Source organism: Mesocricetus auratus, unplaced genomic scaffold (genome assembly GCF_017639785.1).
Source record: "Mesocricetus auratus isolate SY011 unplaced genomic scaffold, BCM_Maur_2.0 Super-Scaffold_100003, whole genome shotgun sequence".
Lineage (NCBI taxonomy): Eukaryota > Metazoa > Chordata > Mammalia > Rodentia > Cricetidae > Mesocricetus > Mesocricetus auratus.
The window spans coordinates 27,858,385-27,879,607 of record NW_024429188.1 but is presented as its reverse complement, the minus strand read 5'-3'; the positions used below and the strand labels follow the sequence as shown (position 1 = coordinate 27,879,607).

The following is a 21,223-nucleotide window of genomic DNA, read 5'->3' as shown; positions in this document are numbered from 1 at the left end:
GTAAAACATTCACCATTTGCAGATGACATGATATTTTACTTAAGTGACACAAAGAACTCTACCAGTTAACTCTTATAGCTGATTAACACCTTTAGCAAATTGGCAGGATAGAAGATCAACTCAAGAAAATCAGTAGCTCTACTATATACAGATGATAAGAGGGTAGAGAAAGAAATCACAGAAACATCACCCTATACAATTGCCACACACGACATAAAATACCTTGGGGTAATGCTAACCAAACAAGTAAAAGACCTGTATTGCAAGAACTTTGAGTCTTTAAAGAAAGAAATTAAAGTAGACATCAGAAAATGGAAAGATCAACATAGTAAAAATGGCAATCCTGCCAAAATCAATCTACAGATTCAATGCAATCCCCATCAAAATTCCAGCACAATTCTTCACAGACTGTGAAAGAACAATTCTCAACATTATATGGTAAAGCAAAAGACCTAGAATAGCCCAAACAGCCTTACTCAACAAAGCAACATCTGGAGGCATCACCATTCCTGTCTTCAAGCTCTATTATAGAGCTGTAGTCCTGAAAAAAGTTGATATTCGCACAAAAATAGACAGGTAGACCAATGGAATCGAATTGAACACTCTGAGATTAATACACAAACCTATGAACAAAGAAGTTAAAATTATACAATAGAAAAAAGGTAGCATCTTTAAAAAATGGATGCTGGCACAACTGAATATTGACGTGTAGAAGACTGCATATAGATCCATGCCTATTGCCACACATAAAATTGAAATTCCTAAATCAAGCCACACTGAAACTGTTAGAAGTGAAAGTGGGAGGTACCCTTGAATGAATTTGTACAGGAGACCACTTCCTGAACATAACACCAGTAACACAAACACTGAGATCAAAAATTAATAAATGGGCCCTCCTGTGACTGAGTAATTTCTGTAAGGCAAAGTACACAGTCAGCAAGACAAAAAGGCAACCCACAGATTGGCAAAAGATATTCACTAGCTCCACATCTAAGAGAGGGCTGATCCCCAAAATTTACAAAGAACTCAAGAAGCTATTCTCCAAAAACACCAAAGGACCCAATTAAAAAGTGGTAGATTCCACTAAATAGAGAATTCTCAACAGAGGAGACTAAAATGCCTGAAAGACACTTGGGAATGTGCTCAACATCCTTAGCCATTAAGGAAATGCAAATGAAAAGAACCCTGAAATATCATCTTACTCTTGTCAGAATTTCTAAAATCAAAAACATCAATTACAGTTTATGCTGGAGAGGATGTGGAGAAAGGGGAACACTCGTCCATTGCTGGTGGGAGTGCAAACTTGTGCAGCCACTTTGGAAATCAGTATGGAGATTCCTCAGAAAAAAATGGGAATCAGTATACCATACGAACTAGCAATTCCATACTTAGGCATATACCCAAAATATACCCATTGATATAATAAGGATGTCAGTTCCACTATCTTCATAGCAGCATTATTTGTAATAGCTAGATCCTGGAAGCAACCTTGATGCCCCACAACTGAAGAGTGGATAGAGAAAATGTGGAACATACACACAGTGGGGTAGAACTCAGTGGAAAAAAAATGGAATCCTGAAATTTGCAGGCAATTGGAAAGCCCTAGAAGAAACCATCCTGAGTGAGGTAACCCAGTCACAATAAGACAAACATAGTATGTACTCACACATCTATGGATTGTAGACATGGATCAGGGGAGTGCCAGCCTACAATCCCAGGGCCAATGAGTCTGGGAGACAAGGAGCTTCCCAAGAGATATGCATTATACCCCAGAGAAGCCAAAAGAGGCAAAAATCTCCTGAGCAGATTGGAAACATGTAGGGAGATGAAAGGTAACCAGGAAAAAGAGAGTGCTATAAGGGAAGAGTAGAAAATGACATGGGGGAGCAGGAAGGTTGAGTAGGGGTAAGAATAGAGGAGACCAGGATGAGAGATACCATAATAGTTGGAGTCATTATATCTTTGAGTTGAGAGCTGACACCAGTGAGATTTCCAGAGATCTACAAGGATAGCATTGACTGGAAAACTAAGTAATAGTGGAGATATTACATTTATAGCCCCTACCTAATGACAAAGTTGATGACTTCCTTATATGAAATCCTAGAACCTCCATCCGGTGACTGATGGAAGCAGAGACAGATACTCACAGCTAAACATTGAACTGACCTGAAGGAATCCAGTGACAGAGATGGAGGAGTGATGAGCAAAGATTTCAAGACCATGCTGGTAAAACCCACAAAGATAGCTGACTGGACAAGGGGGAGCTCTTGATCCCCAGACTGATGACTAAGAGGCCAACAGGGGACTGATCCAAACTCATCCAAAAAGGAAAAAAGAAAAAAATGGAGTCTTGAAATTCGCAGGAAAATGGATAGAACTAAAAGAAAGCATCCTGAAAGAGGGAACCCAGTCACACAAAGACATCCATGTTATATATCCATTCATAAATGGATTTTAGACATAGAGCAAAGGATTTCTTGCCTACAATCTACACCTCCAGAGGAAACAAGGAGTACATTATGAGAGACATAAAGGGTCCCTGTAGAAGATGAAAGGGAATAGATACCCTGAGCAAATATGGACAATGGGGGAGAGGGGAAAGGGAATTAGGAGATAAAGGAAAGGAAAAGAGGAGGGGGAGGAAAACATGAAAGAGAAGGGAGATTGTGTCAGGAGAAGAATAGAGGAGACCAAGAAAAGAGAGACCTTAACAGAGTCAAACATTATAGGATTGAAGAGAAATTCAGCACCAGGGAAATGTCCAGAGAACTACAAGGATGACCCCAACTAAGAATCTAAGCAATAGTGCAGAAGCTACCTCAAACACCCTTCTCCAATGATGAGATTGAAGACTACCTTAAATGCCATCCTAGAGCCCTCATCCAGTCACTGATGGAGTAGAAGTAGATATCCATAGCTAATCACTGAGCCAAATGCCTGGAATCCAGTTTTATACAGGGAGGAGTGATGACCAAAGGGGTCAGGATGAGGCTAAGGTAATCCACAAAACAGTTGAACTGCACAAGGTGAAAATCATGAACCCCAGACTGGCATCCTGACAACCACCATAGGACAGAACAAGCCCCCAAGACCGTAGGTGTCAGTTAGGAACCCTGCCCATCAATGGCACCAATAGTAGTAGACCAACATTTATCCCTTTTTTATGAATGGACTTTAGGACCCCATTTCCAAAAGAGGGATAATCTGATACTAGAAATATGGGAGAGAGCCTAGTCCTTGTACCAAATGATGTGACATAATTGATGATGCAGCATGGAAGGTCTCCCTGAAGAGCAGAAGGGGCATGGGATGGGAGGTTGTTGGGGAGGCATGGGAGGAGGGGAGGGAGAGAATACTGGGATTGGTATGCAAAATAAGAGTGTTTCCAATTTAAATTTTAAAAATCTAGAAAGAAAGGAAAGGCTATTGACTTTTGTAAGCTGATTCTTTCCTTGTCATGTTGCTGAAATTGTTGACCCTCATACATGTGTTCTGGTATAATTTTGGCATGTCTTAGTTATAATATCATGTCATCTTAAAAATCAAGGGAATTTACAAGCATCTCTCCATAGGTGTGTGATTTTAATTTCCTTCACTTCCTTTATTGCTCACTGTAATGCCTCCAACACAATATTGTAAAGGAGTGGGAATAATGGGGACCCTGTCTTCTTCAAGATTGTAGTGGGTTATTTTCAGGTTTTCTACATATAAGATTGTGTAGCCAGCAGGTTTGTTAGAGAAAGATTTAAATATTTTGAATTATGTTCCCTGCATTCCTACTCTCTCTGGGAGTTTTATCTTGGAAGCATGATGTATATTGTCACAAGCTTTGTTCTTTATCTAATGAGTTTATCTTGTGTACATTTTGTTACTCATTTTATTTATAGAACTCTATGTGTAGAACCAAGTCTGTATCAATGGAATAAAGCCACCTTAATAATTTTTGATGATCTTCTTGATATGGGGATGTATTCCACAGTATTGTGTTCAGGATTTTTGTCACTGTAATCACCAGTTATGTTTTTCTCTGTTTGTGTGCATGCACACACAAGCAAGGGGTAGAGACTATGTGTATGGATGTGTGTTCCATAATAGGGATAAAATAAATATTGTCTAATTATAATATATTTACATATTCTATGTTTACAATAAAATGTTGAAAGTGTATGCATGAAATTCTTCCTTGAAGGACTTGTGGCAAGACTGATATTGCATTTTTCCGATTGTCTCAATTGATTTTGATAGAGGATGAATGACTTTTTACTTCCACCAACAAGAACCAAGTACTGTCATTTCTTTGCATCCTCACCTGCCTGTGGTATCATTTCTTTAATGATGATTGTCATTCTGACAGAAATAAGACAAAATATCTACAAACTTTTAATTCCTTTGACCTGATGGTTAAGGATGTGTTTCACATTCTGAGAATTTGCTTTTAGTTTTATAATCTACATTTTGAAATGGAGTAATTTATTTTCTTGATGTTTATTTTACTTGGGAAACAGGGAATTATGTATCCGTGTGCATTGTTAATTTATAAAACTTTCATCCTGGCGAGGCGTCATACTGTTATGAGAACGTATCTGCAAAAATATAATACATTCTGCAATTGCTTTGATGAAGGAAGATTAAACTGGCCATAATAAGAGTAGTACCAACTAAACTGATATTTCAATAATCTTTTTAGGATTGTTAATGAAGAAATTACCATTCAGAGTATTCAGAGTACACTTAGAAATTGTACTGGTAGACAAAAAGAATATTGGTATTTGGATATTTTTATGAAACCAAGCATGCTTTACCTTCTGTAACTCAGGATGTAATTTCAAGTATTCACCTTTGAGTGACCTCTCAGATTGTGTATATATTAGACATGAAGTAAATATGTGAATGGTGTGCTTTAGAACTTGCATGGCATGTAAACACTTAGCAGATTAGATAGCAAATTCTACTAATAAATGAAGTACCCATATGATTTTTACTTCTAAAACTTGACCACTCATATGTAATTGAATTCCAAAGAGCCAGCACTAAACTAAAATACATATGAGAAACACTAATCGACACAGTTGAGCGATAAATATCTGTGTCATTCTCTGTCAACACACACACACATTCACACATACATTCAAATAAATGTGTATACTTAAGTGGATGTTGGAAAAAAGTTAAGGGGCACATAAATAAAAGCAGTTAGTTTTAGAATGTGGGTGTATATGATGTAAATGTACACTGAATATACAAAATGAATGTAGCAACAGGGACTAACATCTTTTCTATTTCCTTGATCCAAGCCCTCAAAGAAGATTGCATCTTTCTTTTCTTTTACCATAGCTATATATATTCTAAGGAATAATTGTAATACATGCAGAAAATGTAATATCTTCATGTATATGTGTAGGGCTTGGTGTCTATGGAATACCATTCTCATGAATTTATTCTTCAACTGTGAATGACTCATATGTACACCATCTAAACATATCCTGATTGATTTACATACTGAAATCATTTAACAAAAGATAATCTCGTCAGATGGCCTTTTGAAAACAGAATTCATCCTCAATTTTCAATAATTTTGAACATGGAGGAAGAACCACAGAGTTTGTTATACAAATTATTTCAGTGTGTTAGAACCATTCAACTGCAAATCTCAAGTTAAAACTGAAAGTAAATATGGAACACAACATAAACTTCACTTCTGCACTGTTCTTGCCCATGGCTATCCAGGAATGATGAAATTTCAATTACTACAATAGTTTGTAATGATGCGGATATCATTTGTTACACCGGAGTGATTATTGTAATTATCTTAGTGACTATTTATGGGCTTTTTGAATGAGATACATTTTGCGAGGCATTTATTGTTTCTTGAAACAATTTATTTAATCAGTCAAAAAATAAGAACAGGTAATACATCATGTGATGGGAAAGGAAAGCTAAGCCAGGAATTTGATATGTGGTATCCTGGCTCTACAGGAGATGGGACAATTCATGTAGAATGAAATGGTGATTTATTTGTGATGCTGATTCCATGATCAAGAGAATATGATGCATAATTGCCATCCTGTTCTCACCTTGGCAGCATGAAAGCAAAAATTAAAACATGGTTGAACATAGTCGTTTTAAGAGTGCATGAATGTAACATTAGATATCTCATTATAGAGTATACAGAAGTGATTGTACACAAACAGCTCATTTCCTGGAAATCACCAATACCTGTACTTTGGATTCTATATGAGCACAGTTTATAGTGAATAATGTCATTCTGTGTCCCCCACATGAAAATGTAGATTGAGGTTTCACAGAATATATTGAAAATATAAACATGCTTGTGGTGTATCTGTGACAAATTATATTTCACAATCATAAGTAAAGTACGATTTTTCAAATAACAAGTAACATTTTTGATGTAAATTTACTAAATATAAAAATATTATCAATTCTGAATAAAAGAACTTAATATTGTCTTATACATAAATTATTCTACCTTTCACTTTTAACATTGTAACATTTTCAGCTTTAAAAGAAGAATGATATTCTCTCTTTATATTGCTTACTTTTGAGTTCCTTTCATCCTTTGTCAAGACTTATTTCTAATTTTCTTGTTAGGAGGAAAAATCGATTCAAATATCAGTATGGCTATCATGCCTTCAACTTTTACTCACCTACAGAAGGCCTTTATTCAGGACAAGTATCTGAAAAAGAACGTGAGTGGGGTAAGGAGTGACAGAAGTGTTATAAGAATATAGGAACAGTTTCCCCAATGATTATTGCTGGAAAGGACACCTGAAAGACAATACGACTAGATACAATATGAATCAGGCATCTGACTAGACAGACAGACAGACAGGCAGGCAGACAGATAGACAACTCAATATATATATCTATATGTAAATTTATAAATATATATATTATAGCTAAAAGATATTCATTGATGTTACCTGTAGCAAGAATATTGAGAATGTTTTCCACTGGAATTTTCTTTTCATGAGCAAATTGCACAAGTATTTCATTTTCTTCAGGTGTCAAAGCATTACCTTTTCCTACATTGCATGAAGGACAATGTCAATGACATGGTCAGTTGAATTCAGCAAAATTTACATTGTTTCCTTAGTGTCCCACTGTTATTGGCAATGGAAAAATCCTAACTTCACCAAATTCACCTGTCCTGGATGGGTCAATACAGTCAATTACAGTTGTAATTTTCCCAGTGTTCCATGGACACGTTGAAAGACCTCTAACTTGTGGTATGACATCATGTTCCATTGTTACATGATGCACCAAAAAAGAATAACTACCTTTCTAGAGAATTCACTCATCTTAGTCCTCTAAATGTTCAAAAATATGTCAGCAAAGAGACAAAAATGCATGCCAGTGGAACCTTCACAACTCACCGAGTCTATTCACTAAGGATCATGGTTTTTGTGTGTTTGTTTTTTAAATTTAAATTAGAATCAATCTTGCATCACATATCAATCCCAGCTCACTCTCCCTCCCCTCCTCCCCTGTCCCCTTCAAGTCTGCTACAACTTTCCACTCAATCCAGACTCCACTCTCCAAGGAGGGTGAGGCCATTCTTGAGGGATCTCCCAAGACTGTCATATCATCCATGGCAGGGCCTAGGCCTTCCCCCATGTGTCCAGGCTGTGACAACATCCCTTCCTGTAGAATGGTTGTCCAAAGTCCATCTGGATGCCAGGGATAAATGCTATCTGTTGCCTGAGGCCCCAAAGACTGTAGATGCCTCCTCACTGGCAGCTACATTCAGGGTATCTGGATCAGTCCCATGTTGGCCTCTCAACAATCAGTCTGGTGTCCATGAGCTCCCCCTTGATCTGGTCTGCTGTTTCCATGACTGCCAAGTCTTAACCCCTTTGCTCATTACTCCTCCCATTCTGCAACTGGGTTCCAGGAGTTGACTTCAGTGTTTAGCTGTGTGTGTCTGACTCTGCTTCCTTCAGCCACTGCATGAAGGTTCTAGGATGGCATACAAGGAATTCATCAATCACAATATCGGGGAAGGGCATTTGAGGTAGCCTCTCCACTGTTGGTTAGGCTGAGTTCAAAACCAAAAGTATAAGGATCATGTTTAAATTTAGTACACACTTGATCATATAATACTCAAAATGGTCTAAACTTTGGGAAAATATTATTTGCCTTACTCTTTCCACTGAGGAAACATGAACATAAACTCTCCCAAGAGCCTCTGCTGTTGCCCCTAGTCTTCAGTGACCCTGCTATTATTTCAGAGAAACCACTACCATTCTTACCAGCAACAACAATCATGTTCGTTTCCTGGCCAGCTCTATCCATGTTCTTGTTGGTAAAGAAAATCTTGTCTGATGTTATATACAAAGGTTGAAATATATTGTTACCTTCAACTGTAATAAAGGAAATATTTCAAAACTGAGTATCACTGCTGAAGATTAATGGAGGCCCAGACTCTAGCAATCATCTCTTATCTATTATCAAATGACACATTTGTACAAAGCTATTCCTGTAGTCCTTCATTTTGGATATTTCATCAAAGTATTTTGAGCAAACATTTCTGCTCTTCAAATCTGATATGAATCCTAAGTACGGATACTCCAATTTTTCTCTGATTTTCTTGTGTTAAAACTTTGGGAACAATCTGTTGGATATTCTGTCTGCTTTTAACCAGATCCCAAAGGCCACTTGTTGATTTCCTCAATGTGTAAATATCTGGTGCCATACCATGGAAATACTCAGTGGGCAAATGTTTCCATGTGGAAAAATAGAACATAGTAATTTGTCATGTGTACAAAAGTTGTCATCTTGAAAGTAGGATGGACTTTTTGTGTTTGACAGACATTGCTATTGTGTGCAATTGCCTATCTGTCTATCTATCTGTTTCTGTATGCCTCTGTGTGTGTGTGTGTGTATGCGTGCTCATTGGAATGCAAGCATGCATGGATTATTTCCACTCTCTAACATTTATTAAATATGAAAAGTAGTTCCACATGAAAATAAAAGGATTTATAGGGTGTGTTCATTTTATATTGCAGGACTGCTTTTTAATATACATGTAAATTTAGTAGAGCATGAGACCTGCCACAAGAATGTGCCCTCTGTTCATTTAAATCAAACTAAACATCAAATTGTGATTGATTCAGTTGAATAGTGTTGCCATTGTTTAAGTAAATATTAAAGTTTGAAGTACTCAGCATGAAAATCTTAACCAGATCTTCAACTAACTGCCTTTTAAAATTGAAATTTATCATCTGATTATCTAAATGTTATGATCTCTACAAACTATGAGAGAAATAATCTTTGAAATCGCACTGTTCATTTAAATGTTCTAGAAATCAAGAATGACAGATAACACCCACAATGTAAGTACTTGAGGACATGAGGCATGAAGTTTGCAAAGATATTCAGGTCACTGAGTCCTATTAGTGACTGGCAGACACATCCAGTAACAATCTGAGACACCATATGAAAGAAAAGCTTCTGAATACTAACTGGAAATAAATTTTCATGCATTCAAACTATTTGGAGATATTTTTCTATGATTACTCACACCTTTCTGTAACAGTGTTCTTCTCCACGTAAACTTCAGATGACGTACAATGTTATCTGACTATGAAGCATATCTCAGTTCATTGGAAGGATTGATAACTTTAAAAGTAGCCAAAATTTTTCTAAATCCATGCACCTATGGGTGTCTGAAGTATCAACATGAATATGTACATCAGCATTGCTTTGTTCATAAAGGAAACACACAGATCCTGTACTTACACTGGGTTTGGTAGGTTCCATTTCCTTTCAAGTACCCAATGACTGTGGTCTTGGAGCACTGGTTGTTTGTACTAAAAACCAAACAGAGAAACCATAATTTTTTCTGTGTAAAATTTGAATTCATCTTAAAGACCTTCAAGTGTTATAACGAACTTCAGAGTGCACTAGCATCTGTTAAGAGTGTACAGAGCTAGGACCAAAATATGTATGCTTACCTCACTTTTCCTAAAACTTGTCTAGATAGTATCATCTTGTTATTAATCATACAGATAAATTCCTTCATTTGTTCTCATTTTGTTAATGCTATGAAGGCTCTAATTTGTCTCTCTTCCAAACTTTATTATTAAATGAATGTGATTTCAAATATTCTCTTGTGCTTGTCCAATGATATAATATGTACACAATTTATTATGCATGTGTTAAGTACTTTTATTGCTAACCTAAAAAATAGAAATAGTTCTAAGCATTTTTAGTTCTTATGGTGTCATGCAGTCTTTCAATGAATACAGTTATCCAAATGTCAGAGAGATAATGTTTGGTTCTAGAGCTTCAGAGAAAGGGAATCGCAAATTAGATTTTTCTCGACTATTTGTGGAGGACTATTTCATGACATCATAGATTGAATAACATAACATGCACAGCTTTTACCAAAAGGCTCACATATTCCTGATGACTTACTAGAAATTGGAAGCTTAGATTCCCCTGCATCCAATATTTGACTATAACATTCAACAACATTCTTCCAACAACTAGGCTTTTTAAGGAAACACTCACGAAATTGGAGACAATGATCAACTGGAATAAGGTTAACACAATGCTAAAGATGAGGCCTTCATTTTCACAACCAGAAACAGAACATGCCCCTGTAAGCTTAACATAAAGGTTGCAGAATGCATAAATAGTCTGCTCAATTTACAAGCTTGACAATTTGCTTACATGACATAAAATGTGATTTCCATTTCACTGCAGTTTTTATAACAATCAATATGACGAAAATAGAATCTCAGTGGTCCTCCTTCTTCTATCTTTTCAAGATTGTCAGCAGCAATGACAATGGTATACCATTTTCCTTGAAGCTGAAAAAAGCAACAAAGGCAAATGAAGCAAAGAAAAACTATATACCAGTGGTATAAATTCACATCTCTGGTCCCAGTTCTTGGAATTATGTAAACTCACTATAAATGTCAATGAATAATATTTTGTTCATTAGTTCAAGATTAAGTTCCTAGGGATGTAGAATAACTCAGGGTAATATGATGATTTAATCAACATAGAACATTTTGAGCTGAGACTTTGCAGAAGTGCTCATGTTTTGCCCTCTTATGCTCTGCAAATATCACCCATTGTTTCCTTATTCCAATTGTTTCAGTGAGAGGAATCTAATAGGTAAACTGTACCTCTGTGACAGTCAGAAAACTTATTTCTTAAATATAGTCTTGCATGGACTAACTGAGTGATGTGTCACATCCACAGAAATATGCTGTTGATGAAGCTAAGATATATGAATAGAGCAAATGAATTTACCTCTGCAAAATCCTGAGCATGAGCCAGACTAAAGACCAAAGCCAGCACCAGAATCTTTACCATGGTGGTGCCTGACTTTGCTTTTCCACAGAAGCTCGAAGAGGTGAGTGGTTGAAAAGAACTCAACTGACAAAGCTTTTTATACAGATAGTTAGAGGGAGTTTCACGGAACCAATCAGTTTGATCTACACTAAGCTACATCTGTCTAGTGTTTCCTCTTTGGCCCTGCCAAATGATGTATGACCTCATATCTCAAAACTAATGTGATTAGCAGTAAGGTCAGGTTATGTTTGTCTGAAAATTGAGCATTCCTGTTAGAAACAAAGAACTATCTTGTTTGAGCATACAAATAATAATTTTCCTTCCAGAACTATACTGTTGGGTAAAGGTCACTGTGCTTCTTAAAATACTTTCCATACATTGACTACTTTATTCTTCTTGTACATTGAATTCAACAACCATTCAACAACTGTACAGTGCTGCATGAGTTGCTGAAGTTTAACAGTACATACAGTAGGAAAATTGCTCCCATTCCTCGAAATAAATAAAAATATCATTAATTAAAAGAACCAAATCAAATGAAACAGTCTATAAAAATAATGACACTAACAAAACTAATTGTGATAAGGGGCTCTACATTCAGGCTGAAAATATTCCTTTATGTTTGCTAAACAAAGGCTCTCCCTGCCCAGTTGCAGTGTTTACACATTAAAACCAATACCTGTGTTATGCTGAGCCATAGTGTCTTGTGATCCTTTTTTAGTGACAACCAAGAAGAAATCCAGGATTCTACAGTACTGTTTATCCTCCATCGATTTCCTCTATAACACATGGAATAACCGACCATTCACCCACTGGTATTTTGGATTGACAACCTGTTTTCCCACTACACCATTATAAGGCATTAGTTGGTCTTTGTGACTCTTTCTTTAAATTACATCACATTATTATCTTTATATTTTATTTTTGAGATTATAAAATATTTTCATCATTAATCACTTCCCTTTCCTCCTCCCTCTAATACTTACAATATGTTCACCCTGTAATGTCTTTAATTTAGTGAACACTTATTTCAGTAAATGCTGTTACATGTATGAGAGTTTCAAGGTCTCAAATGAGTCTTAGTTTTCTCTGAAGATTTAGAGCTAGGAATAACAGAAGAAACATAACATGCCACTTTTGTATTCTTAGGTCTGGGGTACCTCACTCAGTAGGATACTTTTTCATGCCTGCAGTTTATCTACAAATGTCATGATTTCCTTTTTTCATTATCATGGAATGTTATTACAACGTGTGTATTACCACTATTTCATTGTCCATTAGATAGCTATAGAACATTTAATTTGTTTCCTTTTCCTAGCTGTAGTGAATACAGTAGCAATCAACATGGATGAGAAAGTATCTGTGAAATAGAATTTCAAGTCATTTAGGCATATTACAAGGTGAAGTACAGCTGAGTCACACAGTACATATTTATTTTTAGAAGACTCAGAATGCTCCACACTGTTTTCCAGATTTGATATACATTTTTTACAATCCAAACAAATGTTGTCTTTGGGCTCATCTCTCTGTCTCTGCCACCCTCTCTCTGTGTGTGTATGTGTGTCTCTCCTTCTCTGTGTGTATGTGTGTTTTGTGTTATCTCTTAAAATTATTATTTACCTGTCCCAGCCCCATTTTTACTGGACTGTCTCTTTACTGATACTCTGTGTTAAACTAGTCATGTATTGTGGATATTCATTCACATGCAGCATATTTGTTTATACCTGGCATAATCTAGCCATTAGCTGTCTGGCAGAAGTTATGGAAGAGAACTGGACTCCTGTAATAGTACATTTGTTTTCTTAACAAGGGGCCACTGATAGTTTGCGGTTGGAAAAACATTAGGCAGCCAACTCCCTTCTACTTGAAAAGGACTTGTTGTGCACAGCAGGCCTTTACAAGATTATGTTAAAGAGTTTAGACATGAGAGAGAAGGTTTTTCAGAGTATATTACATATGTGGGAAATTGTCAACAATCAATTTTCAAATAAAGCATGTTACTGGAAACATTCCTGACAATCCACTTTTTTGAAAAATGAAAAAGAAATACTCTGGAGTATGGAATGAAATATGCAGTACTGAGACATTCTGTGTATTCAGGTCCCTAGACCTGGATCTCTGAGGCCCATAGAGCCTGCCATGAAATCCTTCCACCCTGTCCCAAGATCCAATCATCTGTTTAGTGACACTCACAGAGTGTTTGTGTTCTCCAAATTCTAGAAATACAGAAAAAACAGTAGAAGGGACACTAGTTCTCATTCTTTCTTCCAATGATTTTGTTTTCTGTTACCAGTATGTAAGAATGTGTGGAATATCCCCTTTATAATCCAATTACAGAATGGTGATCTATTTCTGTTTGTCAACCTTTCCAAAACCCATGGTTGATTCAATGACTTCTGTTTTGTAAGAACTCAGGTCTGTTTTTCTTAGCTTCATGCCCAGTATCAAGATGAAAATAGGTGCTCACCTGAGAGAATTATTTGCTTGGGACCCTTTGCCAATTCTCAGGCATTGGGCACAGATACATTTTAATACATTTGTTATACTTTCTAATAAGAGGTTTGTTTTATATTTTCAGAAAGGATAAAGTCATTTGGACATGATTGTTTCATTTTGTTGTTTTCAATAGCGCACTGTTCAGAACTTTGCAAATTTATATAAGCAGTGCTCAATTTTCATAATGATATTAGGAATTTATTTATACATTCTCAATATATGTTTTTATTAATAAATGTATTTAAGTATAGTCTCAGAATATAAACTTTGTATCAACTATTTCTTTAGCATATCACAAAGTCACAAATATCTAAATTTTATGAAAGTTCACCTCTGTCCTACCTCTCTCTCTCTCTCTCTTTCTCTCTGCTTCACATGGCAATGCAGAAATGCAAAGTTCAATTTCCTAAAACATGTTTCATTTATCATGTATCCAAGACTTTAAATCTCCCATGATCTTTTCTGCAAAATATTTTCCAGCTTTGCCTCTTAAATGTAGCTATCTGGCATTGTCCTGGATGTAGGTCAATGTATTTGGAATAAGACTCGGGAGTTTCTGATTGCCCATATTCATGTTTTCCTCAACAATAAGCATGTTGTAGGCAGTAATTTTTTTACTCAAATGTTTATCACAATCATTCACAAAGAATACCCATTAGCTTGCATATGTAGTTCCTGATTATTTACCCAGATTTTGTATTTCCAGAATTCCCTCAGTTAGTGTTTTCTTTATTGTCTCTGTTTCAGTTTTCAATTCTTGAACTGTTTGAATTATTTCCTTCACTGTTTTGTCTGTTTTTTTCTTGTCCTTCCTTGCTTTCTTTAAAATATTTGTTTATTTCTTCCTTTCTTGGCTTGTCTTTTCCTCCATTTTTTCCTTTTTTTCCATTTCTTTAAGGGATTTTCTCATTTCCTGTTTGAGGGCCTCTATCATCTTCATAAAGTTGTTTTTAAGTTCTGTCTCTTCTGCTTCATCTACGTTGTGATGTTCATGTCTTCCTGATATAGACTCCCTAGACCCTGGTGGTGTCATATTGGTTTTCTGTTGTTGAATATGTTCTTCTAGTGTCATCTTCCAGTGGGTGTAGGTGGTGACTCTCCCTCTCCTGATGGTTGCAGGTCCAATGCTCTCTCTTCTCCTCTCCCTGTGGGTGCAGGTTCAAGGCTCCAATGGCAGATGCTAGATGGTTTGGTCAGCCCCCAAGTCTCTGGGTGATTCAATCGGCCTCAATTCAGGGTACTACAAAGTAGGAAGGTGGACAGGAAAAGGCCCATCACTCAACTCTCTTGGTAGGTGAAGGTCCAATGTGGGAGTTATGCAGGAGAAGGCTTGGCACAAACCTCTCCTAGTGGGTATAGTTTCAAGATTCCCATGGTGTCATATGGTAGATGGTTCAGTCTGCCCCCAGATCTCTGGCGATTTGGTAGTCAGGATGAGACTGCAGGCCTCAATTCAATGTACTCCAGTAGGGGAAGGTGCGCAGAAGAAGGCCAAGTACTCACATCTCCCACTGGGTATAGGTCCAAGGGGGGTGGCAGACAGGAGAAGGCCTGATACTCACCTCTCCTGGGTAAACCCACATAAACAGTTGACCTAATCAGGTAGAAATTCAATGACCAAAGTCTGACAACTGGGAAACCAGCATAGGTCCAAAGCAGGCCATCTGAACATGGGTGTCACTTGGGAGGCCTGGGCAGTCTATGCATACTCTGGCAATGGAACCAGTATTATCTCTAGTCTACAAATGATCTTTGGGGGTCCATTCTCTCTGGAGTGATACTCTCTCAACCTAGGTACATGGGGGAAGGGCCTAGGTCCTGACCCAAATGATGTGTCAGACTTTGGTGAACCTCATCGGGGGCCTCTTCCTAACTAGGGAGTAGATGGGGGGTGAGGTAGTGGGTTCCTGGGGAAAATGGGAGGACAGGAGGGAGAGGTAACTGGGATTGGTATGTAAAATTATATTGATTTTAATTTAAATAAAATTTATGTAAAAAGGAAAATTAGGAAAAAATTAAATTAAAAAAGAATACCAACCAGAAGTATGATTCTTAATAATTTTAAGTAAACAGTTTTCTTTTACTATTTCAAATTAATATTTGTAACATTCTACATTACAAAAGAGATTTGCTTTCTGTTTAATGGTTTAAACATCACCAGAATGAGTCAACCGTGATTCAGAAAACCAACATTCTTTCATTTCCAGTTGAGTGACAAATCATCTCAAGAGTACCCCACCTCAAGCAGTGCTTTTAGCTTAGGATTCCTATATAATCAATTTCCATTTTAATCATCCCTTCAGGTAGGTTTCAAATCAGAAGAGATTAGTTTTATTATTTTCTCCTTCCATCCCCTTTCCTCTTCTGTATGGCAGGAATATGCCCTGGACATTCCCACTGTCATTGCTAGAGTAAAAGCGTAAGCATTCTCTGTTAACTACTTCACCACTATATCTCACAGCCCTAATAGCTAATGGTTAATCAAGTTTACCTCTCCTCTCCACCTCTTTGTAAATCCTAGAATAAAGCAGTCACTCGTAGATGCTTACTCTAAATGAAGTCCTATGCCAATGTCCAAGTTCTTAGACCTTAACATGATCAGTTCATCTAAAGCTTCTTCAGCTTTCATTCTTAAATACATAGATCCATGTTACAACTGGAAATGGTGCTGCCGTTTTGCGGAAAATGACTCTAAAATTTTTTATTAGAGTTATTCATTCTCCTCCAAAATGTTTATGGTTGATAATATTTTTCTTTTGTGCTTATCAAGATCCTCCTAGATATCTTTTGACAACTGTCTTTTATACATTTTCATTATACAGTGTATTTCTAAGTTCCCAGATTAGTATCTATATTTTTACCCCATTTTGTTGCAAAAGAGACTTGAACTGTTTTTAAAACATGTTGAAACTTAAAGTACAAAGTTGACTCAACCAAGAGAGTCTGAAAAGTAAATATTCTTTATTTTCATTTGAGTGACAAATCACCTCAGATTTCCCAACCTCAACATTTCCCTGTGCCTTTGGCTTCCTGTTCAGTTCCAGGCAATTGCCTCTTCTGTTCATGTTGAGGTCAAGTTAAGATAGTTTTAAAATATTTCCTTCTTACTTCATCATAATTTTATCTCTGGCATTAATGTGCTAGTAAATTCCCTGTGTTGTTGCTTGAGTATAAGCATATGCACAATTTTACTTAAGGATTTTGTTTTCTGAAAGACTTTATAGAACACTAAAACTATTCATTCATTCCAATTCACTTATTTCTACTTATACTCACAAAACACTCATACTAGCTCACCAAATTTTCAGTACTTTGAATGTGAAAACAATTCATTTTAAATGAAATCCTGCGTAATTACAGAGAGAGGAGGGATGGTTCAGAAGGAAGAAAGATGGGGAGTAAATGATGGAATTATAATATAATATCTTAAAATTAAAGATTTCACAATTAAAAATTAATGTCTGTTATACTCTTCTGTCCACTTCTTTAGAGCAGTATGAAATCCATTTCTTTCAAATTCCTTTGAGTTTATTTTATATTAATCTTATGTGTTAATAGCTTTAAGGTGGAATTTTAATCTTGTATTCAGGATTCAACCAAGAGTAGTAACTATGAATCCCATGGTCACAGAGAAAAATCTCCCAGGATATTGAGATATGAGACCCTTATCTATGGACATAATGTATTCTGAGAGCCTTCTCTCACTCTAATGACAGGCATTATACTAAGGTTTAGCTAGAAGGAGAAAAGCCCAGGCAATACCTTTCATGGCAATTACAACTTTATACACATAAATCTATTTGTCCTTTATTTCGCATGTTTTGTTCTTAGCTTCACACATCCTACACTGAAAACAATGTACTTCTTCAAACTTTCTGCTATTTCTTCATGTCTCTGTATTTTTCTTTACTGAAAATTCATTTGGTAGTAACTAGATTTATGAGCCATAGCTTTAAGGAAGGGGGCTGTTGGGAGTTACTCAAATGAAACTATGTATGTGTGGAAATAAGACATGTAATGAAAAAAAATAGTCCTCAACAAAGAGACAAATAATGTAGTAATAATCAGCTGATTCAAATGAATCATAGTCAGGTAACATATGGTCCTGACTGTAAAATATATGAAGTTCAGTATTCTGATATATTAGAAAGAAATTCCCAACTAAAATGTCAAATATTTAACTGTGCTCTTTATATATGATGTGCTGTTTTCATACATTTTATTGTTTTCCGTTGTTATCAACTTGCATCATTATTACTCTTCCTTTCCTTCCTCCAGCCCCTTCTACCTACCCTCCCTTAAACACCTTCTATGTACCCATCAACTCAATAATGTAGCTTTTACTTTGATTATTAATGATGATACATACATATTTATATGGATGTACAAACACAAACAACCATATAAGTACCATTTTCTTCTTTGAGTGTATATGGTTTCAGGGTTTAATATTCTGCATTGAACAAAAAATCACAAGTGCCACTCTTTGGGGGTGAGGTTGATTCTCCTTCTCCCTGCACTCATTTGATTTCTCTAGGTGGTACACTACACAGTTTTCCCATTTCCATGTTAACATCTTCATTGATATTGCCATTTTCCACCTTGATAGTTCAACCATTTCTAGGAAAGTAATTTTCACAGTATAATTCCTAGTATTCTGGCTTTTAATTTTTTCTGCTCACTCTTCAGAGATATTCTCTAGTCTCTAGATGCAAAAGCTGAGATATAGATTTATCCACTGGGACCTGGCTCCATTGGTCTGTTGTTCTCTGCCTTGTGTCCAGTCATAGATTTCTGTGATGGTTTCCATTTGATATAAACAGAAGTTCTTACATCTTGAAGAGGTTCTACCTACACTCATCTGTGGTTATAAAGGTAAGATGTAGAATATAGGAAGGAATTGTACTATTTTAGCGATATTGAAATAGTAGATGCTTTTCTAAAATCCATAAATTCATTAAACCTCACGAGGTTTCCAATACTAGGAATGATTTCTATCCTGTTGAGTGGTCACTGAGTCCTATCATACAACTGTTTGTTGCTACAAGCACATGAGTGCCACTTTTTCTACCTTTTTGCTTATCTTGCCAGGTTTCTTCTTTTTTTTTTTTTTTTGGTTTTTGCTTTTGTTTTGTTGAGACAAGGTGTCTCTGTATTATTTTGGAGGCTGTCCTGGAACTCGTTCGGTAGACCAGGCTGGCCTTGAACTCACAGAGATCCACCTGCCTCTGCCTCATGAGTGATGGGATTAAAGGCGTGCACCACCAATGCCTCGCCTTATCTTGCCAGGTTTCTAATTGCCATTGTTCACAGTTGTTTCATCTGTTTAGGACTGTTTATTTCCCTCTCTTGGCATCCTAGAAAGTTATTGATCCAGGGAAGTGGAATCACAGGAAAGAAACTTAGAAGCACGATACAGTTAGAATTAGCTGAGCACTATGGCCTAAATATGCAGTAACTTTAGCCATAGGATAATACCCTCAACCTCTGAAATGCAACCAAGCACAGAATTGAGAATTTGTAGGGTTTTAGCAGTCACATTGACAACCTGACAAATCATTCCAAAGGAACTGGGGTTGGTATGTAAATTGAAAAATAAAAATTTTAAATAATACAACAATAAAAACAACCATATAATTATTAATGCAAAGATTCAAAAAATTCCTATGGAAAGTAACGTGTCACAAATGTTAAATATGAAGTTCAGCATTGCATTATATTAGAAACCTTATTCCAACACAAAAGTAAGTTATTTATGTTCTTTTCATATCACGTTCTACTTTATTTTATTTTTTACTTACATAAAAATATAATTACATTGTTCCCCTTCCCTCTCCTAACTGCAAATTCTCTTGTCTATCCACTTATTCCCTCTCAAATTAATGATCTTTTCTCTAACTACTGTTGTTTCATAGATGATTATTCCCTATATCCTACATGAAATTATACATATGACCTGGTGAGTCATTCTTGTGTATCTTGTTTGTCTATGAGTTTTCAGTTGGCCACTTAGTATTAGTTAACCAATTTGGCATTCATCCCTGGGAAACAGTAATACTCCACCTCCCTTCATTAGTTCTTAGTTGACTGTAGTTTTGTCTAAGATTGGAAACCTATAAGATTGCCCCTTTTATGATAGCATAATTTAATTATTTTTGTTGTAATTTTTCATTACAGTCATATTTTTATATATATTGGGTGCATCTTCCCTATTATTTTAAAAGACAGTATCTCTCAAGAGACTTCCTCATCCTCTGCTTCTTATGATCTTTTAGTCCCCTTTTTGGTGATGGTTGCATAGCCATTGGTACATAGTTGTGCTAGAAATATTTACATTGGATATGTGTACTCTGTGATGTGCTGCTGTCTCCCTTTTAACAAACAGTGATTTTCTGTGATAATGACTGTTACAAAGAGAATTCTCTTAAAGAAAAGTTTAAAGCTACAGTTGAGAGCTTCTGGCAGCAATGGCTTTACCAGAGGCCACAAGAATACACTGCAGATGGTAATTTATACTTCATGTGTTGACACACTCTGATGGAGAAAACCTCATTTAGCAAGGCTTACTGGGCCATAGACTCTGAAAACTGGTTGCTTCTGTCTGTAATTTTTCTCTTGTGCATACATTTCCTCCCTAAAAATGACTGTGGGTATTTTGCCCACTGCCTGTGTGATTTCTGCTTTACTGTGTAAATTTGATGTATAGAAATAATACTATGGTATTTTTTCATTACTCAGATTGACATGGGAAAATTCTCAGATACAAAGACAGGTTTTTTTTATAGAATTAGCTGATTTTAGACTTTAGAGCAATTTCAAAACAGACTGGTTGCCCTTGACATGTTTCCAGGTATTTATTGCTGAATTAATGTAAGGCATGAAACAATTTTGGTATGCATAGCCTCCTGCAGCAACTGACTTTCTGCACATACTCCTAACCACTCAAGGTCACCAAACAAGCATTTCATTGCTTAAATAATGAAATTCAATATCATTCTCTTAGAATGCTAACAACTCAGTGTTACATGTTTACTTTACTCACTATGCTTGGTCAGTGTGACCTCTCTAGCCTGAGAGAATCAGTATGATTAGTATGGTTCTGCTTCTTATTGTTTACTGAAGAGGTGCTGTGTGACCCTGAAAACATAACTAATGTCTTGTCCAGAGTTTGTTCTGTAAGATACAGGAGCCATGGGAATGTACAGTAGTGATAACTAGTGTTTAAAAAGTAGACCCTCTTTGAGAACCCACTTGACACAGCCATGGGGCTGTTGAATGGAGGCTGAATGACTGGCTGTTCTTTGTTTAAAAAAATCTCATTTTACATATCAATACCCCTTTCCTCACCCTCCCATTCTCCCATGCCACCCACTGACCATCAAACCAATTCCCTACCCATGCT

General features: G+C 36.3%; 1 protein-coding gene across 1 annotated transcript; it reads right to left on the bottom strand.

Moving 5' to 3' along the window:
• Positions 1–5,861: 5,861 nt before the first annotated feature.
• On the bottom strand, positions 5,862–11,381 carry LOC121139823 (aphrodisin). Its single transcript, XM_040743823.1, has 7 exons — positions 11,284–11,381; positions 10,696–10,835; positions 9,760–9,830; positions 8,271–8,381; positions 6,942–7,043; positions 6,666–6,695; positions 5,862–6,074 (listed from the first exon to the last, which is right to left on the bottom strand). Exons 1-6 carry the CDS (start codon positions 11,344–11,346, stop codon positions 6,679–6,681), a joined length of 504 nt encoding a protein of 167 aa, XP_040599757.1. The 5' UTR covers positions 11,347–11,381; the 3' UTR covers positions 5,862–6,074; positions 6,666–6,678.
• Between the last annotated feature and the right edge of the window lie 9,842 nt (positions 11,382–21,223).

Excerpts from the sequence above, each read along its gene's own strand:
- LOC121139823 (XM_040743823.1), bottom strand. The coding sequence starts at position 11,346 with ATGGTAAAGATTCTGGTGCTGGCTTTGGTCTTTAGTCTGGCTCATGCT. Across the intron at positions 8,382-9,759 it reads TGGAACCTACCAAACCCAGT|TTGAAGGTAACAATATATTT; the intron begins GTAAGTACAGGA and ends CCTTTATTACAG. Across the intron at positions 7,044-8,270 it reads GAACATGATTGTTGTTGCTG|GAAAAGGTAATGCTTTGACA; the intron begins GTAAGAATGGTA and ends CATGCAATGTAG.